Source organism: Ranitomeya variabilis, chromosome 7, assembly GCF_051348905.1.
Source record: "Ranitomeya variabilis isolate aRanVar5 chromosome 7, aRanVar5.hap1, whole genome shotgun sequence".
NCBI classification, from domain to species: Eukaryota; Metazoa; Chordata; class Amphibia; order Anura; family Dendrobatidae; genus Ranitomeya; species Ranitomeya variabilis.
The window spans coordinates 124,350,351-124,377,248 of NC_135238.1; the positions used below are offsets into that span (position 1 = coordinate 124,350,351).

Sequence of the window (26,898 nt, forward strand, 5' to 3'; positions counted from 1 at the left end):
AAGTGTGTAGGTGGGACGGTATTCAGGACCAGGAAGAAGCATTTGTTACCTGTGAAACGGCTGTCGTCCATGTGTGAAGTATTGCATATGCCTCCTCACTGTGCTCTAAATGCAATTGGAATAAGAGAATAGAATTTTCTGTGTTGGTGATTGTCTCATTCATCTTTTCCTCTTGGAAATACATTTTAAGATGATTTAACTTAGCAAATTTACCCAAAAACAAATCCCATAGGCTACAAAATGCATTCGGAAGGCACACAGTCACTTTAATGTATTGGCCTGTTGTGTTCATTTCCTTTGGTGTTAGAAACCTAATACGCTTCTAAATGAAGCAGGTAATTCAATGCAGACCTTACACTCACCGTCAGCTCTACTGTTTCTGCAATAAGCTGCTGTATCTGGTTTCATAGCAACATAAGAAGAAAAAAAAAACAAACTTGCTTGCCTCAATCAAACCATTTTCAGCTACTTCAAGCCACAGTCGTGCTGTCAAGAACAATAACAGGTAAGGAATTCCCAATGTAATGACAGAAACAATGGGTTTTGCCCTTTGGTATTGATATCTTCCAGTGTCAGAAAGATTTGCTCTTTGTGCTGACTGGTTGTCTTGTCTATATTTAGCTGTGATAGCTTTAATTCTTATTGTCTCTGTATCTTATCATGTCTATTTTGTCTGCTACTCATTAAAAATACAAAGGACCCGAATAATCAATACTTTACAGGTCAGTCTAAACTGTGCGCTGGAGAAAAAAGCTTGTAAGAGGCATTCACCTTTAAATGCATTTGGCTAATCTCTCAGCTGCCCTGTCCTTCTGCAAGAAATATACTTCAGTAGGGAACTGCAGTACATTTCCATCTTACATTACGTTACGAGGCTGGAAAATTATGATGAATTTTCTAGCCTCGACCATGACCCCCTTGTGATGAAACTATTGTCACTTTTCAAAATGTGGGCAGAGCTGGCCGGTACTGTTGTAAAAACGCCTAAAGACACCACATACAGGGAGGAAAATAATCTATAGTGGATTTTTTTGTGGAAATGCTATGTATTTCACACTTTTCATTGCAAAAATTAAAATCTATGACAAAAGCAGCATTAATTCAGAAACACAATAACCATTAAAACTGATTTGAAAATGCACAACATGATCTGAAATCTGTGCACGATTCTTCTATTTGGTATGACAAATCTGCTACATCAGAACATTGACTAAGTACAAGTGCTTAGAGTCAATCAGCTGGATTGTCCATGGACAAACTTGGCACTTGCCACTACTGTGTAAGTCACTCAGGCTATGGAATCTGGCATCTCTGCAAGGGCCCTTGGGTTCAGTTCGTAGAGCTGCTGTTGGCCAGAGAAGCTAGTAAAGGGAAAATGTGAATATGTTAGGTCAAAAAGAAGAGGAAAATTACAAAATCAAACCCCATAGAGTAGTCTGAGGATACTCTAGACACTGATGTCAGAGAGTGTAGTCAGACAGGGTAAACAATTTCAAGTAGATCATGGTACTCCAAGTCAATGGTGCACTAATAGGGTCCTATCCCATATATTAGATATGAACATCTCGGCACTGCAATCATGCTGCTTTACCACTTGTGCTCTGTATCATACATGCTTCTCCTATATGCAGTCTGTATATATGAAAAAAGTTTTAAGTTACTGACCCATATCTTAAATATATTGGATTGCATATAAACATCACCTCAGTTTCTCTACAAGTGCCTAGTTCTTCATATCTAGTCCAAGGGTCAATTTGAGAAGGGTAGCCAAGGGATGATCATCAGAATAAATCAGCAACAGATCCTAGTCAGGCGTCAATCCAATTAAAAGCACACCAGGGTACTATAGCAGTACAACAGCCAGATCTGGAAGAAAGTTACATGGAGATTTAAATTGGGCACCATGTGACTGAGCCCATCTTGATATTGAATCACTGGCTGGCTCCAGTGACATGCCTGCCAGTAGGACCAGAAAAAACAGCTGTCGCTTTATTAAGATTACGGTTTGTGTAGCGTACATGCACATCTGCATCCACGTATACATTTATGCCCTGATTCACCCTTTGTTTTTTTTTAATCACTTTTGTTTTTCATCTGGTTGTATTCATTGCCATTTTTGCAACAAATCTCTGCCAGCACACAGCGTTCACAGACCGCTCCCGCTGGCGACTCTGTGGCTTCCACTGACGTCATGGCAGCAGAACAGCTGCTTTTCTTTTGCTCTACTCTGTTGATGGGGAGTGACTGCCAATGTCATGCTGATTGACAGCCGACTTCCTGCTGCCTAACTGTGGGAATTCGGCTGTCAATTAGAATGACATTGGCAGTCACTCTGACAGAGCAACTTAAAAGAGGAAAAGCTCTTCTTTTGACATGGAGCAGCTGGGAAGCTGGTAGGAGCAGTCAGTGACCACTCCGAGCCAGCGCCAGATAGAACGCAGGTTGTTAGAAATTACATAATTATTAGTCTTTTCACTCATAGTAAAAGAAAATATAGTTCTGGGTAACCCCTTTATTGCATTCTCCCTCTGGGAGCCCAGTATTTTATTTTAGATATGAAGAAGAATTCTATACAAAGATGTACACATTATGTAAAATAAAACTTTTCTTGATATGATAGCTCATATACTCATGTCAGCACCTCATTCACAGGACTGTTAACGTTGTCTGTAAAGGCTTAATGGATAGAAAACGTCTGAGGAAAGAACTTGAAAAGCTTCTGTAAGTAAGGCTGAATTTTGTATTATGTTAATTGCATATAATATAAAGTGATGACATATTGATAGGAAGGTAGATGAAAAAATGAAGCTAGAAGGGGATGCAACCTAAATTCTATTAATTCTTAGGATTAGGGTTGAGCGAAACGGATCGGACAAATTAAAAAATCGCCGACTTTCGGCAAAGGCGGGTTTCGTGAAACCCGACCCGATCCCACTGTGGGATTGGCCATGAGGTCGGCGATCTTCGCGCCAAAGTCGCGTTTCGTATGACGCTTTCAGCACCATTTTTCAGCCAATGAAGGACGCAGAGTGTGGGCAGCGTGATGACATAGGTCTCGGTCCCAACCATCTTAGAAAAGGGCATTACAGTGATTGGCTTGCTTTCTGCGGCGTCACAGGGGCTATAAAGGGGCGTTCCCGCCGACCGCCATGTTACTGCTGCCGATCGTAGCATAGGGAGAGGTTGCTGCAGCTTCGTCAGAAGCAGGGATATAGTTAGGGAGGGAAGATTAACCCCCAAACACGCTTGTGCTGTAGCGATTTCCACTGGCCAACACCACCTTTGTTTTGCAGGGACAGTGGAGGCTATATTTTTGTGCATCAGCTCTGTAGCTTATTAGGCTGCCTTATAAGGCTCCCTGATAGCTGCATTGCTGTTTGCACCGCTGCTGTACAAACCAACTGCTTTTTTAAAGCAAAAATCCTGTTGCTCCTTTGTGCAGTTATCTTGTTTATCTGTCCACACTTTTGTGTGCAGCAGTCCTTTTTATTGCTGCCATACTTGTCCTGAGATCATTGTAGGGAGATTGAAATTGTACTACAGTCCTTGGATTTTTTCAGATATCTTCCAGCCACTTGCTGCCACTTACATTGCGTTGTGTTACACACTGGGCCTGAGTTTGCTGTCTCCCCCCCCCAAAAAAAAAAGGGAGATTCAAATTCTCACAAAGTGGATATACGTCAGTTCTGTTAGTTTGTCGTATATCAGCCAGCCTCGTTCTGCCACTTACATTGTGTTGTAAAATACACTGGGCCTGAGTTTGGGTTCAGTCTCCCCCCCAAAAAAGTGAGATTGAAATTCTCACAAAGTGGATATACCTCAGTCCTCTTAGTTTGTGGTGTATCAGCCAGCCACTTGCTGCCACTCACATTGCGTTGTAAAATACACTGGGCCTGAGTTGTGGTGCAGTCTCCCCAAAAGAAAAGGGAGATTCAAATTGTCACGCGATAGGAGACTGCATTTGTCCAGTATGGTTACGAACTATTTTTCCTCCCTTATCGATGTTCTCCCTCACAGGTCATTCCCGTTTGATTACTGGGCATCTAAAATAGACACCTGGCCTGAATTGGCAGAATATGCATTACAGGAGCTTGCTTGCCCTGCTGCTAGTGTGCTATGAGAGAGTCTTCAGTGCTGCTGGTTCAATACTGACCGAAAAAAGGACACGTCTGGCTACCCGAAATATTGATGATCTAACCTTCATTAAAATGAACCAATCATGGATTTCAAATTATTTTGCCCCACCTTCCCCTGCTGACACGTAGCTTGCTTAAAAAATTTCTTGCTTTTGGCCTCCTCTTACTGACTGCTCCAATTCCTCCATTTGCAGCTGCTGAATGTCCACCATAGGCCTTTTTTTACCTCCCTAAATGGGCTGACTCCCCCCACAGGGCCGTGGTCACCACCTAGCGCAAGCACCCGTGCGAGTGCCGTTTGCCTGGACAGGTGGGTGTGCCCACTCTTCGGCGACAGCACTGGCACAGGGTCCCTCATAGTACAATGAAGTGCCCACGAGTGTTCCCCCCTGGTCGAACAGTGCTCTACCACTTGCAATACCTACCTCTCCCTGCTCCACCACAGTGTAGTCTGTGCTGATAAATCCTTCAATGGCACTGCCAATACAAATTTGTTGAAATGATAGATGATAGTAAAAATATACAGGGGCCCTGGCCTCCATTTAGACCAGTTAATAATTTGCGCCAACTACCACTGTCTGCTACTCAGCAGAGGAGCCCACCCCTGTACCTAGCTATGCCACCTGTTTATTTATGAAAATTTTTTTGGCAGACATTTACCTCACTTTATTATTTTGGCCTACTAACTGTGTCAGCCACTCCTTACAGTTGTCCTCCACTGAACAAAGCTATGCCACCTGTGTAGTCCTGTTACCAGTTTTGAACTGCATTTAGCCTACTTTTTTATTTTAGGCCTACTATGTCTGTCTGCGCCACTCCTTACAGTTGACCTCCACTGAACAAACCAATGCCGCCAGTTTACTCCTGTTACCAGTTTTGAACTGCATTTAGCCCACTTTTTTATTTTAGGCCTACTAAGTCTGTCTGCGCCACTCCTTACAGTCGACCTCCACTGAACAAACCAATGCCGCCTGTGTACTCCTGTTACCAGTTTTGAACTGCATTTAGCCTACTTTTTTATTTTAGGCCTACTAAGTCTGTCTGCTCCACTCCTTACAGTTGTCCTCCACTGAACAAACCAATGCCACCTGTGTACTCCTGTTACCAGTTTTGAACTGCATTTAGCTGACTTATTTGGGCCTACTAACTGTGTATGCCTCCCATTACAGTTGTCCTCCAATGCACAAAGCTGAGCCGCCACTTTACTCCTGTTTCGAATATTAAACTGCATTTGGCCTACTTGTTTGGTTGGGCCTACTAACGGTGTCTGCCACTGCTTGTTGTTCTCCACTGAACAAAGCTGAGCCGCCAGTTTACTCCTGTTTCGAATATTAAACTGCATTTGGCCTACTTCTTTGGTTTGGCCTACTAACGGTGTCTGCTGCTCCTTGCTTTTCTCCTCCACTGAACAAAGCTAAGCCGCCAGTTTACTCCTGTTTCGAATATTAAACTGCATTTGGCCTACTTGTTTGGTTGGGCCTACTAACGGTGTCTGCCGCTGTTGTTCTCCTCCACTGAACAAAGCTGAGCCGCCAGATTACCCCTGTTTCGAATATTAAACTGCATTTGGCCTACTTGTTTGGTTGGGTCTACTAATGGTGTCTGCCGCTGCTTGTTGTTCTCCTCCACTGAACAAAGCTGAACCGCCAGCTTACTCCTGTTTCGAATATTAAACTGCATTTGGCCTACTTGTTTGGTTGGGCCTACTAACGGTGTCTGCCGCTGCTTGTTGTTCTCCACTGAACAAAGCTGAGCCGCAAGTTTACTCCTGTTTCAAATATTAAACTGCATTTGGCCTACTTGTATGGTTGGGCCTACTAACGGTGTCTGTCGCTCCTTGCTTTTCTCCTCCACTGAACAAAGCTGAGCCGCCTGTTTACTCCTATTACCAATTTTGAACTGCATTTAGCCTACTGTAATATTTGGGCCTACTAACTGTGTCTGCCGCTCATTATAGTTGTCCTCCACTGCACAAAGCTATGCCACCTATGTACTCCAGTTACCAATTTTGAACTGCATTTAGCCTACTTTTTTATTTTAGGCCTACTAAGTCTGTCTGCGCAACTCATTACAGCTGTCCTCCGTTGAACAAAGCTATGCTGCCTGTTTACTCCTGTTACCATTTTTGAACTGCTTGGAGCCTACTTTTTAAATGTGGCCTACAAACTGTGTCTGCGCCACTCATTACAGCTGTCCTCCATTGAACAAAGCTATGCCGCCTGTTTACTCCTGTTACCAGTTTTGAACTGCATTTAGCCTACTTACTTTTTTGGGCCTACTAACTGTGTCTGCCACTCCTTACAATTGTCCTCTGCTGAACAAAGCTATGCCGCCTGTGTACTCCTGTAACCAATTTTGAACTGCATTGAGCCTACTTTTTTATTTTAGGCCTACTAAGTCCGTCTGCGCCACTCCTTACAATTGTCCTCCACTGAACAAAGCTATGCCGCCAGTTCACTCCTGTTACCAGTTTTGAACTGCATTTAGCCTACTTACTTTTTTGGGCCTACTAATTGTCAGCCTCTCATTACAGTTGTCCTCCGCTGAATAAAGCTATGCCGCCTGTGTACTCCTTTTACCAATTTTGAACTGCATTTAGCCTACTTTTTATTTTAGGCCTACTAAGTCTGTCTGCGCCACTCCTTACAGTTGACCTCCACTGAACAAACCAATGCCGCCAGTTTACTCCTGCTACCAGTTTTGAACTGCATTTAGCCTACTTTTTTATTTTAGGCCTACTAAGTCTGTCTGCGCCACTCCTTACAAAGCTATGCCGCCTGTTTAGTCCCGTTACCAGTTTTGAACTGCATTTAGCCTACTTTATTATTTGGGCATATATCTGTGTTTCCTCGTCATCCTGCCCATTGCCCAGCCACTGCTAGATGACTCTGCTGGTACACTGACCCAGACCACTACATTCCCCTTGCACTACACAGCCAGAATCTGACCCTGTTGAAAGTCAGGTTCCCCTTCCCGCATACTATACCACCTTACACGGGGACAAAGAGGAAGGTGCAGATGAAACTGCAGGTTCCTTCATCAGGTGGGGGGGCATACTCGTTGGCAACGTCACTGGCACAGGGCCCCTCATAGTATGCAAAAGTGTCTCTGCCGGTGGGAGGCACCCCCGCTGTCATACACACCTCCGTACTTTGAGGGGTCCTGTGCCAGTGCCAATGCGAACGAGTGGGCCCCCCCTGCTTGCTCAGGATCACAGCACTTGCAAAGTTTAAATGCTTACCTCTCCCTGCTCCACCGCCGTGACGTATTCCGCGTTTCCTGGGCCAACGAAAAACTTGAGCCAGCCCTACCCCCCCCCACAAAATTTAGCCAAATGACCCCCAGTTTTCAATGCCTAACTATTATTATAAAGTAAATTAAGATTGACAAGCTTCAGTAATAAGAATTGATGTTTTTGGCATTAAAATGGGCACTGTAGGTGTTTTTCTGTCCTCCACTCTCTGCCGACTTTGATTCCCCATTGACTTGCATTGGGTTTCGTGTTTCAGTCGGCCCCCGACTTTTCGCAATAATCGGCCGATTTCACCCGACCCGACTTTTGAGAAAGTCGGGTTTCGCGAAACCCGACTTGATCCTAAAAAAGTAAAAGTCGCTCAAATCTACTTAGGATCATTGGGGACCCAGAAGTCGAATCCCCCTCCACTGATCATAAAGTGATGGCAATTGCTACCAATATGTCATTACTTTTTAAATTCGAAATACCCCTTTACCCGGTTAACGATCTATGACAGCATTATGTTATTGTTATGCATGTAACTCACTCATATAAGGGGAAAGGAATAATAAAGCGTACAACACAGAGAAGCTGCAAGCACACCCTACTTCTCCCTGTACAGACTAGATCCTAACCACACAACCAAAACCAGCACCTTGGACCTGGCTCCCTAAAATGCCATATGAGAAAACACACAAAAACACACAGCAGAAATACAAATGGTGTTTGACTAGCAGGGAAAATTCCTTCAGCGAAGAGCTGGAACTCCGAAGCACCAATCCACTTGATCCTGAGAGCCTGCGAACCATCCCAGGAGTTTTTTTAAGGACCATAACCTTTTCATTTCATGAGATATTGTAGATGACGCTTGAACCATCTGACCCCTAAAAACTTTCTTAACCTAATACACCTGAACAACCTCAATTATGTCTTGAGGACTAGGAGTGTTCTCAATTTCTTTCAAAAGGGACGAGTGGGAGGAATTTTTGATCCTCCAGGCAATCGGAAGTTGCAGCTTAACTGTCAAAGGACTCAAGTAATTTTATAAGAAATTGTGAATTTAGGAGCAAACTTCCTAGACGTGACATTTAAGTTTAGATTGTTTGAGGATTACCACACAAAATACCCCATTTCTACGTTTGTGGTTAGCACTTCTCTTGGTCTGGTCACGAGCTACCTAAAGACCCCTTTCGACCTCCTTCCAGAACATATTTAATGTGGAAGAGAATCTCTCCTTCTCTGGCACAGAGGATTGTAACCCAGAAAAGTCCCTAAACAATGGATGAAAACCCCTGCAGGAAAAAAAAAAATTGAGGTCCCGGTAGCCGTAGAGGTACGGTTATTAACCACTTCCTGACATACAATGTACATATACTGCTCTGCGGGAGTTGCGTTCCCGTAAACCGCACGGACTCACGGCGTGTGCTTTGTGTGAAAGCTGAAATCCTGCAGCAATGCCTGCCATCGGTGAGGGCAGGCATTTAACAGTAGCAATGACAGCGACATAGAGGAGAATTGAGCAGGGAATGGGTTGCCTGCGCGCTTCCATTAGGACAATGCAATGCGGTTGCATTGTCCTCATGGTCTCCATGGAGACTCCCGACCGCAGGATGGGACAATGTAAAAAATGGAAAAAAAAATTGAAAAGTGTAAAAATATTTTTGAAAAATCCCAAAATAAAGAAAAAAAAGAAACAAATATTTGTCCAATAAATACATATTTGTTCTTGCCGCGTCAGAATTGTCCCACTCTATAAAACTGTCCCACTAGTTAACCCCTTAAGTGAACACAGAAAAAAAAAAATAAAAAACGAGGCAAAAAAACAATGCTATATTATTATACCGAAGAACAAAAAGTGCAATAAAATGCAATCAAAAAGACAAATGTAAATAAAAATGGTACCACTGAAAACGTCATCTTGTCCCGGAAAAAAGCTGCCATACACCTCAATCAGCAGAAAAATAAAAAAGTTATAGCTCTCAGAATAAATCTATGCAAAAATAATTACTTTTTCAATAAAATATATTTTATTGTATAAAAGCACCAAAACATAAATGGGTATCACTGTAATAGTACTGACTGGAAGAATAAAGCTGCCTTACCAATTTTACCACATGCGGAATGGTATTAAACCCGCCCCCAAAAAGCAATTCCTGAATTGCTGTTTTTTGTTAATTCTGTCTCCCAAAAATCAGAATAGAAAGTGATCAAAAAATGTAATGTGCGCGAAAATTGTACTAATACGTCAACTAGTACCGCAAAAAACAAGCCATAACATGACTGTTGGCTGGAATATAAAAAAAATTATACCTCTCTAAATATGGTGATGCAAAAACTAGTTTTCACAAACTAGTGTATCTTTTAGTGTGTGACAGCAGCCAAACATACCATAAAATAAATAATCATATATCTGCGCTAGAAATAATCCCTCTTTTGTTACCAATAATAGTCAAGGGCACCTCTACTATAATCTATTGAGTATTTCACGTCCTACTGACGAGGGCCAACAGCCCGAAACACCGTGTCTGCGAATTGAGATACTGATTTGGCTTTTATCCTAAGTCATATTGCACGACTCGTTAAAGGGTTGATTGTGACTTGTAGGATCGCTACTTCCAACAGATGGCGCTATAGAGTTAAGTCCTCTTTTTCTCAGAAGAGGCAATTTGCATACGTCCTATATTAAAATTTACCTTATGAGATACAGTAAAATCTTCCAACTCTTCTAGCGACCACTGAAATTTTCAGCAGATTGGATCTAGTTGGAAACAGATATATGCTAAGGGATGAGGTTATATTATGGAGTATCTTTCAATAATATACAAGTACATTTATATTAGAACATATTAAGAATCCTAAACCCCCAGGGGAATTTCTTAGAGGAGAATTTTCGGTGTCGCTAGGAACTCTTTACCTCTTGTGGCTCAGTTAGCTCCTCCGTTCCTCGGCTCTTCAGTAATTCTCCATGCAGCGAATCCGGGTATTGAACCGGTGTTCTTGAAAGCCGGTGTATTAACGATGAGAGTGCGGGTAGTAAGCACTGCCCCGGCCGGCGGCAGAACTCACCAAAGCCGTCACTCGTTGCTGTCAGCGTGGAGTAGATGGGCGCTGTAGAAAGTAGCCGCTCGGTTCACTGGCAGTGCAGGACCTTGCGTGACGTCACGGTCACGTGATAACACCATAATTCTATTATACGACACAGAGAAGTGGTACTGTGTCATTATCTGCTGCAAGAATTCAATATAGCAAGCGCCACTGGTGTCTAGATATAAACATAACATAAAAACCTGGTATAAATCTGGTATCGCTGTAATCACACCAACCTGAAGAATAAAGTTGCCTAATCACTTATACCGCACAAGGAACAGCGTAAAAAATAAATAAAACCAATTCTTCACATGCCGTTGATTTTTTCATTCTGCCTCCCAAAGATCGCAGTAAGGCTCGGTGAACATTTATCCTGCATTCTGCGCTGAGTGCTTACATCGGGGTTTCCGTGTAAATCTGTGAAATATGTGATTCAGGCAGAAATTCTTGCGGAAGATTCCCTGTAATGAGGCAGATGGAGGCACTGTGAACGGCATAGGACCTGTGATCCAGCGGTGTCCGTCTTTTTATAATTGCAGAAAAGTTAAGTCGGCCACAGTTTTGTGCACTTCTGAAAAGAAGGACAGACGGAGTCCAGAGTAAATCTGCTGCCTCATTATAGTGAATGGACCCATCGGGGGTTTCAACTGTCACGTCACTAGATGTAAACCCCGATGTAAGTGCTCAGCGTAGAGTGCTAGATAAATGTGATCATAAATGTTATGTATAGTGTTCCCAATAAAAGCTTCAACTCAATCCACAAAAAAGCAAGCCCTCATTCAGGTCCATCATCTGTTAACGGAAATATAGGGGGCTTCCACGTTACTGGTAGCACAAAGGCTCTTGAAAACTGAAATGGCTCCTCACCCCCCAAAAGAAATTCAGCAATTTCTCCGCTCCTAAATCCAAATGCTTCCCGTCTATTCTGAACCCCAATGTGCCTAAACAGCATTTAGCGCCCACATGTTTGGCACTTCTGTAGTGACGAGAGCCTGCCTAATTTACAGGTGCATGTCTCCAGAGGCTTGAGCTGTGCATAATGTACTGGTGACTGCAATGTACTGGTCACTACAACAGTTTGCAATTTTGACTCTGCAACATCTACTGCTGCTTGTTTCTGGAAAACACCCATGGAGTCAAAATCATCACTACAACTGTAGATAAATTCCCAAAGGGTTATAATTTCCAAAGTGGGGTCAAATGAGGGGGGATTTTGCTTTTTTTGCACTTAGAGGCTCTTTATATGGAATCTGCAAACCTTTCTAGGAAAATCTGCTCTTCAAGAGGCAAATAGCATTCCGTCCCTGTCGAGTCTCTCCGTATGGCTAAGTAGTACTGTATAGTCACATATGGGGTATTTCCACATTCAGTAGAATATGTGGGACACATTTTGGTGCCATTTGTACCCATTTCCCAGTATGAAAATGTAAAACTTAGTGCTAACATACAATTTTGGTGGTAAAAATGTAAATTAATTTTTCTTCACTGCCCAATGGTATAAAAGTCTGTGACACACCTGTGATGTCAGTATAATCACTGCACCCCTAGATTAATTAATTGAGAGAGAGGTTTAGTTTGCAAAATCGGGTCACTTATGGGGGTCCTGCTGTGTTGGCACCTCAGGGGTTCTGCCTGTGTAACATGGCACCCTCAAACAAGTGCAGCAAAATCTGCACTATAATAATACGTTTCTTCCCTTCTGAGCTTTGCTCTGTGATTCAAAAGTAGTTTTCGACGACATATGGGGTATCAGTAAACTCAGGAGAAGTCCATTTTCTCCTGTTATCCTTGCAAAAACTTCTGTGAAGAACCTGAGGGTTCAAGGTGCTCAATACACATCTAGGTAAATTCCTAAAGGGGTCTAGTTTCCAAAATGGTGTCACTTGTTGGGGGTTGCCATTGTTTAGGCACATCAGGGGCTCTCTAAACATGACATGGCGTCTGCTAATTATGCCAGCAAATTTTACATTCAAAAAGTGAAATAGCGCTCATTCCCTTCTAAGCCCTGCCGTGTGCCCAAACAGTAGATTTCCCCCACATATGGGGTATCGGCATGCTCAGAAGAAATTACACAACAAATTATATGATCCATTTTCTCCTATAACCCTTGCAAAAGTAAAAAAAATGTCTAAAGGAAAGTTTTTGTGAAAGAAAAGTAAATGTTTTTTTCCTTCCACATTCAAAAAATTCCTTTGAAGCACCTGAAGTGTTAATAAACTTCTTGAATGTGGTTTTGAATACCTTGAGGGGTGCAGTTTTTAGGATATGTGCACACATTGCAGATTTGCCTGTGGAATTTTCTATGCAGATTCTGCATCTCTTGGCAGAAAACGCAGGTAAAAATACGCCGCGACAAATTTTAGGCCATGCCTCTGACCACACCCATTTCACAACTAGTTACACCCATATCCACGCTCCAACCACACCCATTTAGCACTGCTGATCACACTGTTTCATAAACAATAATTATAAACAAAAATATGGCCACACATGATTCTCCATACTGTATAATGGCCACACATGATGCTCCATACTGTATAATGGTCAGACATGATGCTCCATACTGTATAATGGCCATGCATGATGCTCAATACTGTTTAAGGGCCACACATGATGCTCCATACTGTATAATGGCCACACATGATGCTCCACACTGTATAATGGCCACACATGATGCTCAATACTGTATAATGGCCACACATGATGCTCCATACTGTATAATGGCCACACATAGTGTTCCATACTGTATAATAGCCACACATAGTGCCCCATACTGTATAATGGCCACACATAGTGCTCCATACTGTATAATGGCCACACAGTGCTCCATACTGTATAATGGTCACACATGATGCTCAATACTGTATAGTGTCCACACAGTGCTCCATACTGTATAATGGCCACACATGATGCTCAATACTGTATAATGGCCACACAGTGCTCCATACTGTATAATGGCCACACATGATGCTCAATACTGTTTAATGTCCACACATGATGCTCCATACTGTATAATGGCCACACATAGTGTTCCATACTGTATAATAGCCACACATGATGCTCCATACTGTATAATGGTCACACAGTACTCCATGCTGTATAATGGCCACACATGATGCTCCATACTGTATAATGGTCACGCAGTGCTCCATGCTGTATAATGGCCACACATGATACTCCGTACTGTATAATGGCCACACATGATGCTCTGTACATTATAATGGCCCCACATGATGCTCGATACAGTATAATGGCCCCATATGATGCTGCATACAGCTTAATGGCCCCACATGATGCTCCATACAGTATAATGGGCCCACATGATGCTGCATACTGTATAATGGCCTCACATGATGCTTTGTACAGTATAATGTCCCCACATAATGCTGTGTACTATATAATGGCCCCACATGATGCTGCGTACAGTAAAATGGCCTCACATGATGCTCCATACAGTATAATGGCCCCACATGATGCTGGGTACAGTATAATGGCCCCACAGGATTCTGTGTATAGTACAGTGCCTTGCGAAAGTATTTGGCTCCCTGGAAATTTTCAACCTTTTCCCACATATCATGCTTCAAACATAAAGATACCAAATGCAAATTTTTGGTGAACAATCAACAATAAGTGGAACACAATTGTGAAGTTGAACAAAATTTATTGGTTATTTTAAATTTTTGTGGAAATTCAAAAACTGAAAAGTGGGGCGTGCAATATTATTCAGCCCCTTTACTTTCAGTGCAGCAAACTCACTCCAGAAGTTCATTGTGGATCTCTGAATGATCCAATGTTGTCCTAAATGCCTAATGATCATAAATATAATCCACCTGCGTGTAATCAAGTCTCCGTATAAATGTACCTGCTCTGTGATAGTCTCAGGGTTCTGTTTGAAGCACAAAGAGCATCATGAAAACCAAGGAACACAACAGGCAGGTCCGTGATGCTGTTGTGGAGAAGTTTAAAGCCGGATTTGGATACAAAATGATTTTCATAACTTTAAACATACCAAGGAGCACTGTGCAAGTGATCATATTGAAATGGAAGGAGTATCATACCACTGCAAATCTACCAAGACCCGGCCATCCCTCTAAACTTTCATCTCAAACAAGGAGAAGACTGATCAGAAATGCAGCCAAGAGAACAATGATCACTCTAGATGAACTGCAGAGATCTACAGCTGAGGTGGGACAGTCTGTCCATAGGACAACAATCAGTCGTACACTGCACAAATCTTTATGAAAGAGTGGCAAGAATAAAGCCATTTCTCAAAGATATCCATAAAAAGTATTGTTTAAAGTTTACAATAAGTCACCTGAGAGACACAGCAAACATGTAGAAGAAGGTGCTCTGGTCAGATGAAACAAAAAATTGAACTTTTTGGCAACAATGCCAAACGATATGTTTGGCTTAAAGGCAACACAGCTCATCACCCTGAACACACCATCCCCACTGTCAAACATGGTGGTGGCAGCGTCATGGTTTTGGCCTGCTTTTCTTCAAAGCTGAAAACTGCTGTTCAGAGACGATCTCCATCAAACCTCACTGAGCTTGAGCTGTTTGCCAAGGAAGAATGGGCAAGAATTTCAGTCTCTCGATGTACAAAACTGATAGAGACATACCTCAAGTGACATGCAGCTGTATTCGCAGCAAAAAGTGCACGCCCCACTTTTCAGTTTTTGAATTTCTAAAAAAATTTAAAATAACCAATAAATTTCGTTCAACTTTGCTATTGTGTTCCACTTGTTGTTGATTCTTCACCAAAAATTTACATTTGGTATCTTTATGTTTGCAGCATGATATGTGTGAAAAGGTTGATAAGTTCCAGGGAGCAGAATACTTTTGCAAGGCACTAGGCCCCACACGATACTGCATACAGTATAATGGCCACACATGGTTACCCCACCCCTGTCATTGCCGTCACACCCCCATCATTGCCTTCTCTATCACCACACACACACACACCTCTCATCGTGCTCACTCGCAGCAGCTGGCAGCTTCCTCTCCTGTGGCGCTGAATGATGTCATGCAGCCACGCCGCTGACTGCTCACGTCGCTGCAGCTTCGGTAAGCCCCTGATAAAGACCTCTCCGTGTCTCCAGTGCCAGTCAGTGTCAAAGCGAGGAGCAATATTTGCTCCGATCTGACACAGCTAGCAATTGTGCTAGCAGTTTAAAGCGGCGGTACATTTGGTCTGAGGCCATGCAGGAAAAGGAGGATCCTGGCCGGGACAGCGGCAAGGAGTCTCAAAATCGGGACTGTCCCACTGGATCTGGGACTGTTGGGAGTTATTCACACGCGACTCTGCTCTGTACACACACACAGCTCCGCTCTGTACACCTCGTACACACACACAATACTCTGTATACACGCGGCTCTGCTCCATACATGATTCGCCCGCCATGGCCATTCGGTACTCGGTACCAGGTCTGTCATGGTTCTCAATGGCAAGAGACCGTAGTAAAGCATACAAAAGGACTAGCTCTTGGAAGATGGGAACTCGAGCTGACTGTGAGCTAAACCTACCGCACAACTAACAGTGGCCGGGTAGCGTGCCTACGTTTTATCCCTAGACGCCCAGCGCCAGCCGGAGGACTGCCTGACCCTAGCAGAGGAAAATACAGACCTGGCTTACCTCTAGAGAAATTTTCCCCAAAAGGCAGACAGTAGCCCCCACATATATTGTCGGTGATTTTAGAGGAAATTGACATACGAAGTATGAAGATAGGTTTAGCAAAATGAGGTCCGCTTACTAGATAGTAGGAAGACAGAAAAGGGAACTTCACAGTCAGCTGAAAACCCTTTTCAAAACACCATCCTGAAATTACTTTAAGACTCTAATATCAACTCATGACACTAGAGTGGCAATTTCAGCTCACAAGAGCTTCCAGCCTCAGAAATATTCAAACACAGAGAACTGGAACAAAAATGCAAAAACAAACTTAGGGCTACAAGTCCAACTTAGCTGATAGTAGTCTAGGAGCAGGAACATGCAACAGAAAGGCTTCTGGTAACATTGTTGGCCGGCATAGAAATGACTGAGGAGCAAGGTTAAATAGAAAACTCCCACATCCTGATGGAAACAGGTGAACAGAGGAGATGAAGCACACAAGTTCAGTACCACCAGTGACCACCGGGGGAGCCCAGAAACCCAATTCACAACAGTACCCCCCCCTCAAGGAGGGGGCACCGAACCCTCACCAGAACCACCAGGGCGATCAGGATGAGCCCTATGAAAGGCACGGACCAAATCGGAGGCATGAACATCAGAGGCTGTCACCCAAGAATTATCCTCCTGACCGTAGCCCTTCCACTTGACCAGATACTGAAGTCTCCGTCTGGAAACACGGGAGTCCAAGATCTTCTCGACAACGTACTCCAACTCACCCTCAACCAACACCGGAGCAGGAGGCTCAACGGAAGGCACAACCGGTACCTCATACCTGCGCAACAATGACGGATGGAAGACATTATGAAAAGAAAAAGATGCAGGGAGGTCCAAACGAAAGGACACAGGGTTAAGAATCTCCAATATCTTGTACGGGCCGATGAACCGAGGCTTAAACTTAGGAGAAGAAACCTTCATAGGGACAAAACGAGAAGACAACCACACCAAGTCCCCAACACAAAGACGAGGACCAACACGACGACGGCGGTTGGCAAACTGCTGAGTCTTCTCCTGGGACAACTTCAAATTGTCCACCACATGCCCCCAAATCTGATGCAACCTCTCCACCACAGCATCCACTCCAGGACAATCCGAAGACTCCACCTGACCGGAAGAGAAACGAGGATGAAACCCCGAATTACAGAAGAAAGGAGAAACCAAGGTGGCAGAACTAGCCCGATTATTGAGGGCAAACTCCGCCAAGGGCAAAAAGGCAACCCAATCATCCTGATCCGCAGACACAAAACACCTCAAATAAGTCTCCAAGGTCTGATTAGTTCGCTCGGTCTGGCCATTAGTCTGAGGATGGAAAGCAGACGAAAAAGACAAATCAATGCCCATCCTAGCACAGAATGCTCGCCAAAATCTAGACACGAATTGAGTTCCCCTGTCAGAAACGATATTCTCCGGAATACCATGCAAGCGAACCACATTTTGAAAAAACAGAGGAACCAACTCGGATGAGGAAGGCAATTTAGGCAAGGGGACCAAATGGACCATCTTAGAGAAACGGTCACACACCACCCAGATGACAGACATCTTCTGAGAAACAGGGAGATCAGAAATAAAATCCATGGAGATGTGAGTCCAAGGCCTCTTCGGAATAGGCAAAGATAACAACAATCCACTAGCCCGAGAACAACAAGGCTTGGCCCGAGCACAAACATCACAAGACTGCACAAAACCTCGCACATCTCGCGACAGGGAAGGCCACCAGAAGGACCTAGCCACCAAATCCCTGGTACCAAAGATTCCAGGATGACCAGCTAACGCAGAAGAATGGACCTCCGAGATGACTCTACTGGTCCAATCATCCGGAACAAACAGTCTACCAGGCGGGCAACGATCAGGTCTATCCGCCTGAAACTCCTGCAAGACCCGTCGCAAGTCTGGGGAAACAGCAGATAATATCACCCCATCCTTAAGGATACCTGTAGGTTCAGAATTACCAGGGGAATCAGGCTCAAAACTCCTAGAAAGGGCATCCGCCTTCACATTTTTAGAACCCGGTAGGTAAGAAACCACAAAATTAAACCGAGAGAAAAATAACGACCAGCGCGCCTGTCTAGGATTCAGGCGCCTGGCAGACTCAAGATAAATCAAATTCTTGTGGTCGGTCAATACCACCACCTGATGTCTAGCCCCCTCAAGCCAATGACGCCACTCCTCAAAAGCCCACTTCATAGCCAAGAGCTCCCGATTACCAATATCATAATTTCGCTCAGCGGGCGAAAATTTACGAGAAAAGAACGCGCAAGGTCTCATCACGGAGCAGTCGGAACTTTTCTGCGACAAAACCGCCCCAGCTCCGATTTCTGAAGCGTCGACCTCAACCTGAAAAGGAAGAGTAACATCAGGCTGACGCAATACAGGGGCGGAAGAAAAGCGGCGCTTAAGCTCCCGAAAGGCCTCCACAGCAGCAGGGGACCAATCAGCAACATCAGCACCCTTCTTAGTCAAATCAGTCAACGGCTTAGCAACATCAGAAAAACCAGTTATAAATCGACGATAAAAATTAGCAAAGCCCAAAAACTTCTGAAGGCTCTTAAGAGAAGAGGGTTGCGTCCAATCACAAATAGCCTGAACCTTGACAGGGTCCATCTCAATGGAAGAGGGGGAAAAAATGTACCCCAAAAATGAAATCTTTTGAACCCCAAAAAGACACTTAGAACCCTTTACACACAAGGAATTAGAGCGCAAAACCTGAAAAACCCTCCTGACCTGTTGGACATGAGAGTCCCAGTCATCCGAAAAAATCAAAATATCATCCAGATACACAATCATAAATTTATCCAAATATTCACGGAAAATGTCATGCATAAAAGACTGAAAGACTGAAGGGGCATTTGAAAGACCAAAAGGCATTACTAAATACTCAAAATGGCCCTCAGGCGTATTAAATGCGGTTTTCCACTCATCCCCCTGCTTAATTCGCACTAAATTATACGCCCCACGAAGATCAATCTTAGAGAACCACTTGGCCCCCTTTATTCGAGCAAACAAATCAGTAAGCAGTGGCAAAGGATACTGATATTTAACCGTGATTTTATTCAAAAGCCGATAATCAATACACGGCCTCAAAGAGCCATCTTTTTTAGATACAAAGAAAAAAACGGCTCCTAAGGGAGATGACGAAGGACGAATATGTCCCTTTTCCAAGGACTCCTTAATATATTCCCGCATAGCAGCATGTTCAGGCACAGATAGATTAAATAAACGACCCTTTGGAAACTTACTGCCCGGAATCAGATTTATAGTACAATCGCAATCTCTGTGCGGAGGTAGTGAACCAAGTTTAGGCTCCTCAAAAACGTCACGATAATCAGATAAAAATTCCGGAATCTCAGAGGGAATAGATGACGAAATGGAAACCAAAGGTACGTCCCCATGAGTCCCCTGACATCCCCAGCTTAACACAGACATTGCTTTCCAGTCGAGGACTGGGTTATGAGATTGCAGCCATGGCAATCCAAGCACCAACACATCATGTAGATTATACAACACAAGGAAGCGAATAATCTCCTGGTGATCCGGATTAATACGCATAGTTACTTGTGTCCAGTATTGTGGTTTATTACTAGCCAATGGCGTGGAGTCAATACCCTTCAGAGGTATAGGAACTTCCAGAGACTCTAAATTAAACCCACAGCGTTTGGCAAAGGACCAATCCATAAGACTCAAAGCGGCGCCAGAGTCGACATAGGCGTCCGCGGTAATAGACGATAAAGAGCAAATCAGGGTCACAGACAGAATAAACTTAGACTGTAAAGTGCCAATTGAAACAGACTTATCAACCTTCTTAGTACGTTTAGAGCATGCTGATATAACATGAGTTGAATCACCACAATAGAAGCATAACCCATTTTTTCGCCTAAAATTCTGTCGTTCGCTTCTGGACAGAATTCTATCACATTGCATAATCTCTGGCGCCTTCTCAGTAGACACCGCCAAATGGTGCACAGGTTTGCGCTCCCGCAAACGCCGATCAATCTGAATGGCCATTGTCATGGACTCATTCAGACCTGTAGGCACAGGGAACCCCACCATAACATCTTTAATGGCATCAGAGAGACCCTCTCTGAAATTCGCCGCCAGGGCGCACTCATTCCACTGAGTAAGCACAGACCACTTACGAAATTTTTGGCAGTATATTTCAGCCTCATCTTGCCCCTGAGACAGGGCCATCAAGGCTTTTTCAGCCTGAATCTCTAAATGAGGTTCCTCATAAAGCAACCCCAATGCCAGGAAAAACGCATCCACATTGAGCAACGCAGGATCCCCTGGTGCCAAAGCAAATACCCAATCCTGAGGGTCGCCCCGGAGCAAGGAAATTACAATCCTGACCTGCTGTGCAGGATCTCCAGCGGAGCGAGATCTCAGAGACAAAAATAATTTACAATTATGTTTGAAATTCTGGAAGCGAGATCTATCCCCGGAGAAAAATTCAGGTAAAGGAATTCTAGGTTCAGATATAGGAGCATGAATTACAAAATCCTGTAAACTTTGAACCTTCATAGCGAGATTATTCAAACCTGTAGCTAAACTCTGCTGATCCATTTTTATCAGGTGAAATCAGAACCATTCAAGGATTAGAAGGAGAGAGAGACGAAGGCTGCAGTAAGCAGAGATGCAAGAAATCAACTAATGAGCAAACTCAGGGGAAAAAAAAAAAAAAAAATTCTCTGCAGACTTCTTTTCTCTCCTTTCTTCTGCCAATTATTTTAACCCTTGGCCGGCCAAACTGTCATGGTTCTCAATGGCAAGAGACCGTAGTAAAGCATACAAAAGGACTAGCTCTTGGAAGATGGGAACTCGAGCTGACTGTGAGCTAAACCTACCGCACAACTAACAGTGGCCGGGTAGCGTGCCTACGTTTTATCCCTAGACGCCCAGCGCCAGCCGGAGGACTGCCTGACCCTAGCAGAGGAAAATACAGACCTGGCTTACCTCTAGAGAAATTTTCCCCAAAAGGCAGACAGTAGCCCCCACATATATTGTCGGTGATTTTAGAGGAAATTGACATACGAAGTATGAAGATAGGTTTAGCAAAATGAGGTCCGCTTACTAGATAGTAGGAAGACAGAAAAGGGAACTTCACAGTCAGCTGAAAACCCTTTTCAAAACACCATCCTGAAATTACTTTAAGACTCTAATATCAACTCATGACACTAGAGTGGCAATTTCAGCTCACAAGAGCTTCCAGCCTCAGAAATATTCAAACACAGAGAACTGGAACAAAAATGCAAAAACAAACTAAGGACTACAAGTCCAACTTAGCTGATAGTAGTCTAGGAGCAGGAACATGCAACAGAAAGGCTTCTGGTAACATTGTTGGCCGGCATAGAAATGACTGAGGAGCAAGGTTAAATAGAAAACTCCCACATCCTGATGGAAACAGGTGAACAGAGGAGATGAAGCACACAAGTTCAGTACCACCAGTGACCACCGGGGGAGCCCAGAAACCCAATTCACAACACAGGTCCGGTACTTAAAGGGGATGTCATGGTGGCTGCAACCTGGTCTGTGACCCTGGGTGCCCAAATAAATGGGATAGGTCTTTAAAGGGGTTTTGAATAAAGTCCGTGTTCGTGACGTCACCTGTGGTGTTATGATCCGGTGATCTTGGAGCCGCATGAGACCTTCTCAGGAGTAGGTGGAACCTGTACTGACCGCAAACCCTAAACTGACACCGCAACTAGAAGTAGCCGTGGGGTGTACCTAAGTCTACGTTCACATTTGCGGTCAGCGCCGCAGCGTCGGGCGCCGCAGCGTCGCCGCATGTGTCATGCGCCCCTATATTTAACATGGGGGCGCATGGACATGCGTTGCACTTGCGTTTTGCGATGCATGCGTCACTGCGGCGCACGCGTCCAGGCGCAGAGGACGCAGCAAGTTGCATTTTTGCTGCATCCAAAATCAACCAAAAAAAGGATGCATGCGTCGCAAAACGCAGCATTTTGCATGCGTTTTGCTGCGTTTTTGTTTGCGTTGTGCGTTGCGTCACCGACGCTGCGGCGCACAACGCAAATGTGAAAGTAGCCTAACACATCCTAGACACCTCGACACAGCCGGAGGACTAAATACCCCTATAGATGGAAATGGGAATTCTATCTTGCCTCAGAGCAGAACCCCAAAGGATAGGCAGCCCCCCACAAATATTGACTGTGAGTAATAGAGGAAAGACACACGCAGACAGAAATCAGGATTTAGCAAAAGAGGCCACGCTAGCTAAATAGGAAAGGATAGGACAGAATACTAAGCGGTCAGTATTAAAACCCTAAAAATATCCACAGCAGATAATACAAAAATTCCAAAATCTAAAGACATGGAATGTATATCTGCATCTCCGGAGAATCCAACTTGACTGAAATATCCAAACAGTCCAAGCTGGACAAGAAAAAACAATGAATAGCACTGAATTGTAAAGCACACAGCATGTGTGCTGTAGAAACAAAAACCAGAGACTTATCTTTGCTGAATTTGCAGCAGGGCAGGAGGAACCAGACAGAGAAGCAAAACCTCCAAGAACAATGGACAACTGGCAAGGGCTAATGAATCCTGCACACCTAAATACCCCAGTCAGAGCTGCAATCAGCAGGGACACCTGCCCAGGATTGCAACCCAGGGACAACTGCACTACCACCAACAACCGCCGGAGGGAACCCAAGAGCAGAATTCACAGCAGTACCCCCCCCTTGAGGAGGGGTCACCGAACCCTCACCAGAGCCCCCAGGCCGATCAGGACGAGCCAGATGAAAGGCACGGACCAAATCAGCAGCATGGACATCAGAGGCAAAAACCCAAGAATTATCCTCCTGGCCATAACTGTCATGGTTCCCAATGGCAGGGACATAGGCAAAAACAGGACTAGCTCTAGGAAGATGGAATCTAAGCTGACCGCGATGCTGAACCTCATGCACAACTACCAGTAGCCGGGGAACGTGCCTGCGTTTTATCCCTAGACGTCTCGCACCAGCCGGAGATCTAGCTACCCCTAATAGAGGAAACACAGACCTGGCTTGCCTCCAGAGAAAACCCCAAAGTGATAGTAGCCCCCAACATATAATGACGGTTAGTTAAGAAGAAAACACATACGTAGTATGAATACAGGTTCAGCAAAGAGAGGCCCACTGACTAGATAGCAGAAAATACCAAAGTGGACTTCGCGGTCAACTCAAAACCCTACAAAATACCATCCTGAAATAACTTTAAACTCCGGTGCCAACTCATGACACCGGAGTGGTCATTTCAGTTCACTAGAGCTTCCAGCAGCAAGATTCAAACAAAAGCATGCTGGACAAAAATACAAATGATCCAACTGAACGCTGGACAGAAATTCACGAAAGGTACAAATGATCCAACTTATCTGAATCAGCAGACTTTGGAGCAGGTAGCAAGTATCAGAAGAGCTCTGGTAACATTGATAGCCGGCAAGTAAATGACTGAGAAGCCAGACTATATAGGAGACTCCCATTTCCTGATGGGAACAGGTGCACTGGAGATAAAAGACAGAAGTCAACCAGTACCACCAGTAGCCACCAGAGGGAGCCCACAAACAGAATTCACAACAGTACCCCCCCCCTTGAGGAGGGGGCACCGAACCCTCATGAGAACCACCAGGGCGATCTGGATGAGCCCGATGAAAGGCGCGAACCAAATCAGAGGCATGAACATCAGAGGCAGTCACCCAAGAATTATCCTCCTGACCGTATCCCTTCCATTTAACCAAATATTGAAGTCTCCGTCTGGAAATGTGAGAGTCCAAAATCTTCTCCACAACATACTCCAATTCACCCTGCACCAGAACAGGAGCAGGAGGCTCAACAGAAGGAACAACCGGTACCTCGTACCTCCGCAACAAAGACCGATGGAAGACATTATGAATAGTGAAAGCTGCTGGTAGGTCCAAACGAAACGATACAGGATTAAGAATCTCCAAAATCTTATAAGGACCTATGAACCGAGGTTTAAACTTAGGAGAAGAGACCTTCATAGGGACAAAACGAGAAGATAACCACACCAAGTCCCCAACGCGAAGACGATTACCAGCACGACGATGACGATTAGCAAACCGCTGAGTCTTCTCCTGGGACAACTTCAAGTTTTCCACCACATGACTCCAAATCCGGTGCAATCTATCCACCATCGTGTCCACTCCAGGGCAATCCGAAGATTCCACCTGGCCAGATGAAAAACGAGGGTGAAACCCCGAATTGCAAAAGAAAGGAGAAACCAGAGTGGCAGAACTAGCCCGATTATTAAGGGCAAATTCTGCCAACAGCAAAAAGGCGACCCAATCATCCTGATCAGCAGACACAAAACACCTCAAATAAGTCTCCAAGGTCTGATTAGTTTGCTCTGTCTGGCCATTCGTCTGAGGGTGGAATGCAGACGAAAAAGACAAATCAATGCCCATCCTGGCACAGAACGCCCGCCAAAATCTAGACACAAATTGGGATCCCCTGTCAGAAACGATGTTTTCCGGGATACCATGTAAACGCACCACATTCTGAAAAAATAGAGGAACCAACTCAGATGAAGAAGGCAACTTGGGCAAGGGTACCAAATGAACCATTTTAGAAAAACGGTCACACACCACCCAGATGACGGTCATTTTCTGAGAAACCGGAAGATCCAAAATAAAGTCCATAGAGATGTGCGTCCAAGGCCTCTTCGGAATAGGCAAGGGCAACAACAATCCACTAGCCCGAGAACAACAAGGCTTGGCCCGAGCACAAACATCACAAGACTGTACAAAAGTACGCACATCCCGAGACAGGGAAGGCCACCAGAAGGACCTGGCCACCAAATCTCTGGTACCAAAGATTCCAGGGTGACCTGCCAACACAGAAGAATGAACTTCCAAGATGACTCTAGTGGTCCACTCATCTGGAACAAACAGTCTCCCAGGCGGACAACGATCAGGCCTATCTGCTTGAAACTCCTGCAAAGCACGTCGCAAGTCTGGAGAGACAGCAGACAATATCACCCCATCCTTAAGGATACCCGTAGGCTCAGAATCACCAGGGGAGTCAGGCTCAAAACTCCTAGAAAGGGCATCCGCCTTCACATTTTTTGAACCTGGTAGATATGAGACCACGAAATTAAACCGAGAGAAAAACAACGACCAGCGCGCCTGTCTAGGATTCAGACGCCTGGCAGACTCAAGGTAAATCAGATTCTTGTGATCAGTCAAGACCACCACCTGATGCCTAGCACCCTCAAGCCAATGACGCCACTCCTCAAAGGCCCATTTCATAGCCAAGAGCTCCCGATTACCAACATCATAATTTCGCTCGGCGGGCGAAAATTTTCGAGAAAAGAACGCACATGGTCTCATCACCGAGCAATCGGAACTTCTCTGCGACAAAACCGCCCCCGCTCCGATCTCAGAAGCATCAACTTCGACCTGAAAAGGAAGTGAAACATCAGGCTGGCGCAACACAGGGGCAGAAGAGAAGCAGCGCTTAAGCTCCCGAAAGGCCTCCACAGCCGCCGAGGACCAATTGGCAACATCAGCACCCTTCATAGTCAAATCCGTTAGAGGCTTAACAACACTTGAAAAAACAGTTATAAATCGACGATAGAAATTAGCAAAACCCAAGAATTTTTGAAGACTCTTAAGGGAAATAGGTTGCGTCCAATCACAAATAGCCCGAACCTTGACAGGATCCATCTCAATAGAAGAAGGGGAAAAAATGTACCCCAAAAAAGAGATCTTCTGAACCCCAAAAATACACTTTGAACCCTTTACAAACAAAAAATTGGCCCGCAAAACCTGAAAAACCTTCCTGACCTGTTGAACATGCGACTCCCAGTCATCAGAAAAAATCAAAATATCATCCAAATACACAATCATAAATTTATCCAGATATTCACGGAAAATATTGTGCATAAAGGACTGAAAAACTGAAGGGGCATTAGAAAGACCAAAAGGCATTACCAGATACTCAAAATGGCCCTCGGGCGTATTAAATGCAGTTTTCCACTCATCTCCCTGCTTAATCCGCACCAAATTATACGGACCCCGAAGGTCAATCTTAGAAAACCATCTTGCCCCCTTAATACGAGCAAACAAATCAGTCAACAGTGGCAAAGGATACTGATATTTGACTGTAATCTTATTCAACAGCCGATAATCAATACAAGGCCTCAGGGAACCATCTTTTTTACCCACGAAAAAAAAACCTGCTCCTAAAGGGGATGAGGATGGACGGATATGTCCCTTTTCCAAGGACTCCTTAATATACTCTCGCATAGCAGCATGCTCGGGCACAGACAGATTGAACAGACGACCCTTAGGAAATTTGCTGCCAGGAATCAAATCTATAGCACAATCGCAATCCCTGTGAGGAGGGAGCGAACTAAGTTTAGGCTCAGCAAAAACATCACCGTAGTCAGACAAAAATGCCGGGACCTCAGAGGGAGTAGATGAAGCAATGGAAACCAAAGGTACTTCCCCATGAGCCCCCTGACATCCCCAGCTTAATACGGACATTGTCTTCCAGTCAAGAACTGGATTATGAGTTTGTAGCCATGGCAATCCAAGCACTAAGACATCATGCAAATTATGCAACACAAGGAATCGAATCACCTCCTGATGGTCTGGAGTCATACACATAGTCACTTGTGTCCAGTATTGAGGTTTATTCCTAGCCAATGGTGTGGAATCAATAGACTCTAGTTCCAGAGACTCTAGACTAAACCCACATCGCCTGGCAAAGGACCAATCCATAAGACTCAGGGCGGCGCCAGAGTCCACATAGGCATTC

General features: G+C 44.4%; 1 protein-coding gene across 1 annotated transcript in view; it reads left to right on the forward strand.

Annotated features, from left to right (window-relative positions):
* Positions 1-474: 474 nt before the first annotated feature.
* C7H2orf80 (chromosome 7 C2orf80 homolog) overlaps positions 475-26,898 on the forward strand; it is a 513,500-nt gene continuing 487,076 nt past the window's right edge. Inside the window, exons 1-2 of the mRNA XM_077274320.1 lie at positions 475-505; positions 2,653-2,721. Coding sequence (XP_077130435.1) covers positions 2,681-2,721 — 41 coding nt within the window. The 5' untranslated portion in view covers positions 475-505; positions 2,653-2,680. The remainder of the gene's footprint in view (positions 506-2,652; positions 2,722-26,898) is intronic.